Here is a 12,094-nt window from a genome sequence, read left to right on the forward strand (position 1 = left end):
GACTCTGCAAGGTGCTTGTGGCAATCAGGTTCAGTGATTGGGATGGGAGGTCAGCACCATGGGCTTCCTTGGCTCAAACTGTCATCCCCCAGTGCTGAATGGGGTGGTGATTTGATTCCCTTTGGCCAAACAGCAAACCCTACAACTGTAGGGAGCCGGACCAATTAACTTCTGGAACTTGAACTATGGAGTTGGAGCTCTAACTTGACTTGATACCCAGGGTCTCCAAGTCAGAAACTTCAAATTCTTCTCTCTTGTTCTTCTACCCTTGATACCAAAGTATAGATATTTAGAAAGGCAAACAGAAGGAACATGGAGAGGTGTTTCTTTTAAAGGAGGTGTGTTAGAAATGAGAATATTCAGGCATTTCCTTTTACAGAATCAATCTCCTTCACTAGATTGGAGTTCTTTGAGGGCCACACCTCTCTTTTATTCACAATTGTATTTTTAGCACTTGGTATCTTGCCAATCACATAATAGAGAACAGATGAATAAATAATGAAAAACTAAGCAGGCTGTATCAATTTTGGACTTTGTATAGCATTAGTAGTCTGACTTATGTAGGATTTATTTACACAGGTTTGTTTTATTTTTAAAATATTCTATAATAATTTGTAGTTATCATCTTTGGAATGAAGTAGATTTTGACTACAATGTACACAGCAATAATGGACACAACTAAAAGTTTGAGTTTTTCTGAGGCCAGTCGTCAGGCAAGAAGTGTTCCTGTGGGTGCACAGATGATGTTAGGAACCACGTCCTGTCCACCAAGCCGAAGGCTTTGAGAGACACTATTTCAACGTGTCAGAATTCCACTCCAATACCACGGGGGAGTCTTCATGTCTGTTAGGAAAGCTGAGCCAGTGTCAGCAAGAGCATTGTATCAATACAGCCCGTCTGTGACAAGCTCCAAGCTACGAGGCCCAGGAGTTGGCCCTTTGGGTAGATTTCTCTTCAGCTGAAGGACTCAATTGGCCAGAGTGGTACATGCTAGGTGGCATACTCCTGGAGATAGAGACCAATGGCCCTTGGTGACCAGCATCCTTCCACCTGATAGGGAGCTCTTGGGCACCGTCTCCTACAAAGCTGTGACTTGCTACAGCACAGAGTCTCCATTTGGCCACACAGTGCCAGTAGTGTGATACAAGGCCAGTAACGTGAAAGATCAAGGGTTGAAGAGCCCATTCAGGACTTTTCATGTTGCCTGAGCTGCTGAGATCCAAGGCAGTTTGAGTCTACAACATGAATTTGTTCTCCACACTGATGCCAAAGAGTAGCCAGTGTACCAGTGTAGCTGTGGAAGAACTAACGCGTGGATGCCATGTGAGACAGGGAAGTTTATATCTGCCGCTTCTCTGTCACGGGACAAGCTTCATTTGAAAGTTAGCTGTGTGAGACAGAATGCTCAGGGGGCCTGTATGGCACCCCCCAGAATAACCTGCTTCCACACCCTGTTTTCCAGCATGGGCTACTGCATCCTCGTTGTGCATGGACTGAACAAGCTCTGCTCTTGGCTGAACCGCTGTGGGGCCACCACGCTGACAGTGTCCACTGTGCTGCTGCTGCTGCTGTTTTCTTGGAAAACTGTGAAGCAGAATGAAATCTGGCTGTCAAGGGAGTCCCTGTTCAGGTATGATTAGATGGGTCAAAGTGAATTCTTCCCATTTATATCTTTGCTTATGCATTTGTTCCCAAACAAATGCACTAACATGGGTCTAACAATATTTATCAATCCAGAAAAAAAAACTTAGTCAAGTTTTAAGTGGAAGATACAATTTTATTTTGTCTTAACATTGATAGTTTTAAAAATGATAATATATAAAGTTTTATAGGAGCTTGTGCCAAGTGAATTTATGAAAATAAGGTTCAGGAGAAGGTTTTTGGGTCTTTGTGATTGGCAGGGCTATCAAATCAGCTCTAAACGCAAGGAAGAGTGGTGGCCTGAGTTCACTGTTCAGACGAGTGACTGGGAAAGGGGAGCACACACCCGGAAGAAAGAGAGATGCAATACATTTTCTTTAAGTATTCCAGAATACTAAGCTGTGATCTGTGATCTAGTTGCTTTATTTCAAACGTTTACTGTGAACAAGGAAATGAAAGACCTTTTCAGCTCCTGGTAGATGTTTTTGTGGTGTGGAAGCCTTTTCTGAACATGGCAATGTCAAATTATAGCCCTAAACCTATCATAGAGTATGAACACTCTTTGGGACTATAGCTCATCACACTGTGTTCCTGGGGCTCCATCTGTCTCCCTAACACCATAGTGTTGGTGACCTTCACCTCCCCCCCATCACTACCATACTCTGCACCCAACAGTATTTTCCCCAGGCATCCCCAGCCTCTGCCCCCTTCTAACTTCTGTCCTGGCTTAGGATGCAATTTGCCAATTCAGCCAACACGATGTTTACTAGGTTCCCTGCTCAGCTGGTGCCCACCACTTACTCTTCTGAGGCAAACAACTGAAACAGACTTGGGGCCACTTGGGAAAAAAGGGTAAATGCTGGAAGAGTAAAGGAAAGTGCCCTGGGTTGACGGGCAGGTAGAGAACCTGGCATGTAGCAGACAGGAAACAGGCATCTGGATTGCACTCTTATGGGAACACATGGGCAAACCTGCACCAGTTTTTTCTTTTCTATTTCACATCACAGTCCTGGGGAAAATAAAGTCCTTTTTCCCCAGTCAAGTGGCTGAGCTTCAGCTTAGACCACGTGCCTGCCCCTTGCCCTCACAAGGGCACTGAGATGAATGATCTGGCCAACAAGCTCCTCTGACTTCCATGGGGCAAGCCAGAGCAGGCAGAGCACCCTGGGGTTCCACTGAGACTCCACAAAGGGAGATGAGAGAATTCCCCACAGGGAATCCAAGTCCTGGAGGAGGGGCAGCGTCTCCGGGCTGCCAACAGTGAGTGAATGGGTGAATAAATAAATGAGTGAATGAATGAACAAATAAGACAAAATTTCACTGCCTTCTTCTGCTATTTTGAAATCATCTGTCTGATTCTACTACTGGGCAACTTAATTTTTAATAGAAAAAATTAGTCTGGCATGCATCTCTTACGAGTTTATTTGTTATTATGACATCATTGTCATCCTCATCATTTCAGTGGGTACTGTAGGGGCCTACTGCTGCCATGTAAGATGATTTGTGTGGGTTTGATTTTTTTTTAACATTTTTTTTCCGCTTTTAGGCTTCAGATCTTTTTTTCATTCTCTGTCATACCCCTCTACCTCCGGTGCTGTTCTCACACCCCACAATAGACTAGTTCCTCCCACTCCCTAAGCCGGAGGTCATTCTGTAAACACAGGGCATTGAAGTTCAGGAGTACAACTTCCTCCTAGTCTCTGTGGGCTTTTTTTTTCTTTTTTTACTTCCAGGAGTGATTGCTTTAATGAGAAACTTTAAAATGGTTCTGCCTTGTGTTACATCCTTGCTGTGAATAAAGGTGCTAACAGCAGTTGTGTCCTCTAATGATTTTTACTGCTTAATCAGAGCAACTTTGGGAATGGATTTTGGCAGGCAGCAGTTTATTTCAAGGATAACAAGTTAGTGTGCAAACCCTCTACAGCTGATGCCAGCCGCTTAAAAAAAAGAGTTCATTGACCTTACACCCACAGCTTCTTTCCTTTTACATGGAAGTATGCAGTAAGTGAACAGTTGATTACTAAAACAGCCATTCCACATACGTGTTTAGAGAGACTGTGTGCCCTGAGAGTTCTTCAGTTATCAGATGGAATTTTGTATTATATATAAATCAAAGCTATAGATAGTTTTTAAAAACTTTGCTGGTTATAATTTATCTATGTCCTAAGAAAACTTTTAAGAATATGAGACTTTAAGAATATTCTTTTTCCATCAAAACCAGATGTTGGTATGTATTCATCTGTGCTGAATAATATTCAAATAAATTAAATAGACATTTACCAACAATCTGTGAGGCAAGGTAGGCTTAGTGGTTGAGTGTGATGTTTGGGTTGAGGCTTCCTGGCTCCGCTCCACGTCCCCCCTCCACCCCCATTTCACAACTGTGTGATCTTGGGCGAGTTGCTTAGCCACACCTGCCACTCCCCAATCTTCAAAATACCTGGGAAGACGGAGACAGTGTATTTCTTTTACACCCTCCTCAGGCTCTCTCTGAACCCTATTCATTAACTGTTTAAGTGATCCACAGAATTTGTGGCCTAGGTCATCCTCCCCCTCGGTAGGAAATGCATTGCTCTCTCCTGCCCTCAGAATTGCCGAGCCAGAGAGATCAGCAGACTTTCCAGGGCGGAGACTAAAAAGCAGAGATTGGCAAATTCTTTTGTAAAGGTTCAAATAGTAAATATGTTAGGCTTTGTGGGCCATGCATTTTCTTTTGCAACTACCCCGCTCTGCCATCGCCTCAGGAAAGAGACCAAAAAGATAGCAAGTAAACACTTGGATGCACCTGTGGACCATAAGGCCCTAGTTTGCTCACCCGTGATATCAACGTTGTAAAGGTGAAATTCTAAAGTTACTACTATCTTGTGGTACCATTTTGGTTGAACATCAAATATCAGTCAACTCCAGGAACAGTTCTGACCACATACTGGCCTTGGTCGAAATCTCTGCTCAACTACTTACTAGGTCTATAACCTTGGGAAAAGGTCTTAATCTTTCTGAGCTTTAACTTCCTCACCTATAATATGGGAGGCACATTAATACTCCTTATCCAATAGGTTATTGAAGGGATAAAGTGAGATAATCATTGGATATGGGTGCTTAGCCCAGCGCTTGATTCAAAGTGAGCCTTCCTTCAGCACTAGCCCTCCCACGTGTGGCATTGCAGGGCCTCAGGTTAAAGCATGGTCAAAATTGAGGACAGCCCCAAATTCTTACTTATCTTTCTTGTTAACCTTTGGCTGAATACCACCCATTTTTTTAATGTTTGTTGTCTAATCAGGAATTTGTTATTTCTGTTACTTTTCAAATCTTTTGCAAATGAGGGATGTGAAGGAAAAATGCAAAGTGAATGAATTGAGATCCTGAGTTGAAAGGGAAATTTTTTCATAATCATTGTTGTTATTATTAGTAGGGTTTATGATCTAGCCATGTAATTTATGAATGCTGCATTTCCTTGTAGAGTAAAGATGTGCAAAGCTGTGTGTTTCCATTAAAACAGTCTCAAGTATGGAATCATAGCACCAAGAAGGCAGATGGAGGGGTCTGGCCCCAGGGAGGAGGCACCTGGCCAGTTATGGCAGCATGGAAAGTTTTGCCTTTGGCCAGTTGTTTATTTGACCTTTTTTTTAAATAAAATGTTCATCATAAAATGAGAGGCTGGAAAAATACAATAGAAAAAAATCTCAGAGAGAACATTAAGGTCAAAAACAACAACGGGAGAAGCAAAGTGTTCTAGGATTTCGGTTACTCCACCCACGTCTGCTTGCCTATTGTGAATATTATTGCTTCCTCTTGCCATCGCTGAACAATGCCCTGACCTCGGAAAGGAACATGTTTCCTCAGGCCTAATTGTCTATTCCTCAGTGACACATAAATTAGAACAACTATGATAATTACATGGAGGGAAGGATCAGTTCTGATACGTTTGCCAGTTATATTCATGCTAAAATCAAAGTTGTCTGTAAAACCTACCTGTTACCATGAACTAGTTAGTTCTGGATAGAACAAGCAGAAGTTTTCCTGGAAAGAAAAATCAGAAATTTTCCTGGAAAGAAATTGGATGTGTTTGCTAAGCCATGGCTATCACACTGACCCAGATCCTGCCCTGTGACTGAATTCACTTTGGGTAATGTCCATTTTAAATATTATATTAAAACCCTAGCTCTGTGCCAGCTGGTGGGCCTCACCACAGGGGGATTACAGGAAACAGGTGGTTTCCCTGGACCACCCCAATGTCAGCCCTTGCACATCTTTCCACTGAGAGGAGAGGATTCCCCCAGTCTTCTCTCTGGGAGGTCCAATCCTAGCTGCCAACATTCAGAACCTTACATGGAGAAAGAACTGGGGGATCCCCCATGTTCAGAATTCAAGTTTTCACTCAATTTGCCTTTGAGGTACAGCCCTTCCCCTGACTTCAGCTGTACCTATTGTTCCTGAGTGCAGGCTCTCTCCAATTCAGCTTTCCTGGAGAGGAAGCCTCCTACCTTCTGCTGGGAGAGGGAAAGTCTAGTTGAAAAAGTCACCTGCATAGGCAGGGGCAGAAGAGGACTGGGAGTCTAACTTTGCTCTAAATTTGCTCCCAATACAAATTTATGCTAGATTTCTTCTCAGCCTCACCCTACCACAAAAAATAAAAATAATCCAAGCTACCCACGGTATCTTTGAAGTCACCGAAGCAGCTGTATAAAAGCTTGGACTCTGATGCTTTTTGTTGATCTGTTGCTCTCGGGTTGGCCTCTGGCTTCCCACACTGCCTGTGAACTCTCGCCCTGCAGAGTTCCTCCAGCATCCAGCCAGTGGGCTTCAAGGGGGCCATCTTTGCTGGCCCCAGGGGCTACTGCAGCAAAAGTTCAACAAAGGTGCAATGCCCGAACATATTCCCCCAATAGGTGTTAATGTGTTGTATGAAATTCCCTTATTACTCTTACCTTTAAATTAAAGAATAAACAAAAATACATTCTCTGGAAGAGACGGTACATTGAAGCATAACTGCCCAGAAACTAGGTTGTTGTTCTTTCTCCTTCCTCTCTGTTGTTAACTGTCTTCCTCCTGCATTTAATCCACAGAAGTGCAGGAGTCTTCTCTCCATGTAGCCCTCAAACGATCTACTTCCATCATTCCCCTGCCATTGCCTCCTTGCGGGTGACAGAACAGGGACTCCAGAGCTGAACTCCTTGGGTCAGAATCCCACACGTGCCACTCACCAACTATCTGATCTGTGCAGTTAATGTTGTGAGGCAGTACTGGTGACACACTGGTCCTCTTCTGCTCCCACCCACTCCTGCATGATCATCAAAGCTTTGCTGTTATTCCGTGGGGGTTCCCTAGCCATTTCATTATGGCACCCCAAGCAGAAGCATAAGTGACCATATGAGCAAGGTTCTTAACCTTTCCAAACAAAACTTCACTTCCTTATCTGCAACCTGTAGAATAAGTTATACCTGCATTTATTTTTTAAAAAATTGCTCAGAGTTAGTCCATAGGAAATGTTAAGTTTCAATGAAAATTAGTAGGGAGACCAGTCTACAGTCATTCCTTCTATAATGGTTAACTTTTGTAGACAATCTCATTTTTTTTTTAAGGAGAGGAGAGCTATAAGTGAATGAAGGAAGCAAGGAGAGAACAAACCTAATTGTTGACCTGAGCATGCAGGACTGTTCTCCCGTGATGTATCCGCACCAGGTCCCACCGCCCCTGTGTCCTGTGCCATTGGCATGATTGGCTATGCACAGCTGTGCGCTAACTTCACTGTTTCCCATCCAAGCACGTTCAGTAACTCATATGATTCACAAGTTTCTGAAGACTTGACTTAAAGGGTGCAGTGGACATTTCAAATGCAGGGTCGTGAAACTTTGAGTAAAATGTGAAGGAGGCTGACAACATTCCTAAGCAGCACTCTTTGTTTTTCTTTTTTTTTTTTTAATTTTTTAATTGTAGGTCTGGAGTTCAGACTCTGCCCCACAACGCCAAGGTGCACTACAACTACGCCAATTTCCTGAAGGACCAAGGTCGGAACAGGGAAGCCATCTACCACTACAGAACGGCCCTCAAGTAAGTGCTGTGTGTGCCGTGCAGGTGTCTCCATCCTGCTCTTCAGGCCCTGTGTGTTTCACTTGCCCCTCCCAGTACGTGGGGGGCTGGTTTCTTCCTGGTGACAGTGAGCATCTCCTCGGATGTGGTGTAGGCCTTGGGTTCTGAGTCTTATGGCTCCGTGTTCAACTCTATTAGTAGTGTGGTAACTCTACCTTGCTTCTAACTCTCCATGTTTTCCTGTAAAAGTTTCTGCTGCTACATATTACAGAATGAAGTGATACCCAGGTGAGGCAAAAATATGTATACAATACATATCTATGTGTATATATATCCCCAGTGAATTGCTCCCACTCCAGGCTTCTGACTGTCTGAAAGGATTCATATGAAGACATTTGAGTAAACCAAATAGGGCTTTCAATATGACTTTAAAGAGAAAACTAAAAATTCAAGTTCTATGTTACCGTTGGTGGCCTTGATTGCTCTTAGGTACTCTGAAAAACTGCAGCTCTGACTTTCAAGATGGTCTTCTCTAAAGAGTCCCAGATAATAAACATATTTGACCTGGAACGCGTGGAGACGTGATTAACAGAGCCTCAGACTCTGTAGATGTGGGCAAAACCAAACACGGTGACTCCTCTCTTTTACCAACTCCTGGGAGGCTCACAGAGAAGCTTTCTGAAGAGTTTTCCAGGCTCCTACAAGATTGGCCTACATTTGGTTGAAATTTCCTGGTACTGTTCCACCTTAGGACATACTTAAAATACTTAAACCAAACAAGTCGTGTATTTCAGTGAAGTGCCAACTAGGATTGGCTCAAAGCCCAGTTTGAAATCATCACTTTTAAAGGAACTGACCTGATTTTTAAAAGTATCCTTTTGAACAGCATTCTGCTCAAGTGTGTTACTCATCGGTCAACATCTGTTAGATTTTAGGGCTTGTTACTTAATATTCAGTATGGCGAACATTCTCAACTGCCACATCAAGTTCCTTTCCAAAAGTGCCATCAAATGCTTTTCCAAAGATTTCAAGAAATGTTAAGTCCTGGAAGAATACTTGTAACAGAGCTTTTTATTGAGGATTATCAGTTTTTATTAAGGAATCGAAGATAGTTTTTAAGATTTTCAGGAATTATATTCTTTCATTGGAAAGCAGTTTACCCAAACGTTTACATTGCTTATCTCTGGTTGGTGAGATTATGGTTTGATTGTTTTCTTTATACTTTCTTTTGTGCTCCAGATGTTCCACAGTGAAAATGTATTTGAGGAAATGTCATTTTTAAAAAGGCGTATTCATTCAAGGATACACATAAAGTGTGTTTTGGCTTTAACAATTAATGTTTCATGATTTTAGTGACATTCTTGAAAGAAAGAAAAGAACAGTAAGTTGTGTGAAAAATAACTGTTGGGAGAAAATGTATCAGTATCTTTTTAAATTTGTTTTATTCCAACAGATGATTTTCTCTCAATTCACACAAGAAAACATGGTAGACCCTAAGGCACAGCTTGGGGCAAAGTTGTAAGTTAAGTAGAATTCTCTGGCAGGTGATTTTACTGAATTATAATAATTACAGCTGGTTGAGTACTTCAGCATCTTTGCCATAAAACAATAAAAATAAATGTTTGTTTCAGCAACTGTGCTACTGGAAGAAACATATCCCTTGGGAAATGGGGAAAAACAATGAAAGCTATAAATGTACTGCATAGTAATTAGTGAAATATTTCACTCTCTCAGACCAGGCTCAAAATACTTCTGATTTAAAATAAAATATCATTGTTTTTGTGTGTGAATTTTCAAAAGATGTGGGATTCTTTTTAATGTAAGTAAATTGTCACCCTGCATTAGAAAGAAAGAGAAAATACCTGGACTGTTTATCATTGATGAACCTATCCTACTTGACTTAAAGTTTGCTCTCATTTAGATATTGCTATTTCTTTGTGGAAATTGCTGAGACAGGGATTCCTCCCACTTCCAACTGCTCCCCCCTATTTCAACTTCAGTGTATTTGATATTTTCCATATTTGCACACAGCCAGAAAGAGAATGATTAAGGAAATATAGGGTTGAAGGTGATACTATCTGAAATCAGTCCCAACATTACTCGTTCCTGTTGTAAAGGCTATAGAGATCCCACAGGGAATGGTGAAATTAGTCACTAGGGTTGCATCTGTAAGAATATCTTTGTGGCTGGCTTACAGTTCTAAAAACAGCACTATACTAGATTGATCATTATATAGGACATGGATATTCTGCTTCTTTTCAGTGGTGTTCTATTCTTTAAACCATGTAGAAGTATCGCTGACTTCTCTTCCCTTATGATGTACTTCATTTATTATATTTCTGTAGTACGAGGGAAATCTTGTATTTCTGAAATACATTACAACCAAGACTATAGATTAAGATTAAGACCCATGCCATTAGAGAAAAATGTGAGAACCCTTTCCTTAAGTCCTCAACAAACGTAAGTACTAGCTTCACTTTGCTGTGCAGGGCAGCTCTTGTGTCTATACATATCCCGGGTTCTGTAAAGCATGGGATTCTGTGTGCTGGAGAATTAGAAGCCCCCTGGAGGATATGCTATGGGCCTCCAAAGCTTTCTGACCACACAGTTACCCTGGAAAGGTTTCTGCCATTCCACCTCACATCATGTGATGGGAGTAGGGAGTTCAGAGACCACCCACCATCTCAGTTCTTCGTGCACCAACGCTGCCACGAAATGCCTCATCCCATAAATCCGAAAGGAGACATAGTGGCCCTGACTTGATAAAGTGCAGAAGACACTGGGTGTGTATTTGGCCAGTGGTTTGCTGATTGGCATAAAACACCAGTTTAAGGTAAAGAGTTATACAACAAATTATGTGCGCTCTTGAAGGTTTTATCAGCCATTACAATTTCACATGTGCATCCATTTACCAATCTTCTAGTGTCAAACCACATCCTTTCCTTTGAATAAGAGTCTACTGATCTGAAAAAACACATCCATAATTTATTTCTATGATAATCAGTTTTGATCCTTTAAAGTGGAGTAAACATTTAAGGACTATGTGAGATTCGTCTGATTATTCTCCTTCAGTCTTTTACGGTGATCTTATTCACATCTAATTCAACAGCAATTTTTTGAGCAACTTCCCTTTTGAAGTACTTCTAGACAATTTGCTTGGTTTTCATAGAAATAGCAACTCTTTTATTTATACTTTACCAGTTTTCAAAGTATTTTATTATATTGTATAATTGTAATAAAAGCTGCAATTGGAATAAGTTTGTTAATAAACACAACAAATTCTTAGCAGCCATGCAACTCAACCCACGGGAGCAAAAGGGCCCGGGCTCACAGAGGAAGTTCAAGTTGTGTTTATCCATCAATATATTTTAAAGGAAACAGAACAAACATCTGGAAATCTGATCACACAATTAGAGACTATAGGTGATAGAGACATGGAATCTATTTTTTCCTCTTGCATTTAAATTCCCCACATGACTCCATTACCGGTTGGCTTCATCAGGAATCCTGCAACTGGGAGTGAGAATAGAGTCTGCCTTTGTCCTGGTGGCTCAGGAAGACCTCTCTACTGTCAGCAGCAAAGTGCCCCATGTTCCGCTGAACGTTTGTTCACCTAGATGCCCTCTTCTTCCCACCCTGCTATAATAATCCCCTGCCACACCCAGATTTGCTGATGTGGTCCAGGTGCTTGGATATCAGCCATATGCAGGATTCCATCTTGATCAAAGGGCTATGATGAGTCACCCAGACAACTATTTTTTCTCACAAATATGGTTTTGACATGAAATACACAATAAATCATCTAAAATGTTCCTCTTCCTGTAATCCTGCCATGCAGGAGATACAGTATCTTGCCCTGGGGGTACTCAAGTGTGCATGGGCAGCCATGGGACCCTTAGAGCCACCTTTTTCATTCCTAATGTATCTGTTTTAAACAGAAAATTATTGATGTTTTAAACAGAAAATCCAAAGGGAGAGAAAACTGTATTCAGAGGGGGTTGAAATTCCTGACCAGGTTCTTTTCTTTGAACATTACTGAAAGGAAAGGAATGAGCTTTTAATGCCCCTATAGAAAACAAATCTACTCTTGCTATTTAATGGGCTAACATGTCGGAAAGAATCAAACTAAACTATTTCTGACTGGAATTTTTAAATGCATACAATAGAGACTCGACGTGATAACAGTGCCCATTGATGTCACCCTTTGTATTCCCTTCTGTATGGATAACTGGAACTCTGCAAGGAGGTTCCATTAGACTGCAATAAGTGTATGCGGAAAAAGGAAAGTAATAAAAGAATGACTATTGAAGAAATGCCATATTGGGGTCTGGAGAAATCTAACCAAATCTAATTAATCCACTGTTGATTGATATCCTATCTCAATATTACTTTATGATAATTCCTTCAACAAATGCTACCTGTA

General features: G+C 41.5%; 1 protein-coding gene across 1 annotated transcript in view; it reads left to right on the plus strand.

Moving 5' to 3' along the window:
* TMTC1 (transmembrane O-mannosyltransferase targeting cadherins 1) overlaps positions 1 to 12,094 on the plus strand; it is a 241,159-nt gene that overhangs the window by 164,297 nt on the left and 64,768 nt on the right. The window contains exons 10-11 of the mRNA XM_045829232.1: positions 1,463 to 1,630; positions 7,579 to 7,692. Of these exons, the coding sequence (XP_045685188.1) occupies positions 1,463 to 1,630; positions 7,579 to 7,692 (282 nt within the window). The remainder of the gene's footprint in view (positions 1 to 1,462; positions 1,631 to 7,578; positions 7,693 to 12,094) is intronic.

The sequence above is a fragment of the Phyllostomus hastatus genome, unplaced genomic scaffold, assembly GCF_019186645.2.
Source record: "Phyllostomus hastatus isolate PE091 unplaced genomic scaffold, TTU_PhHast_1.1 phas_scaffold_93, whole genome shotgun sequence".
Classification (NCBI taxonomy): Eukaryota; Metazoa; Chordata; class Mammalia; order Chiroptera; family Phyllostomidae; genus Phyllostomus; species Phyllostomus hastatus.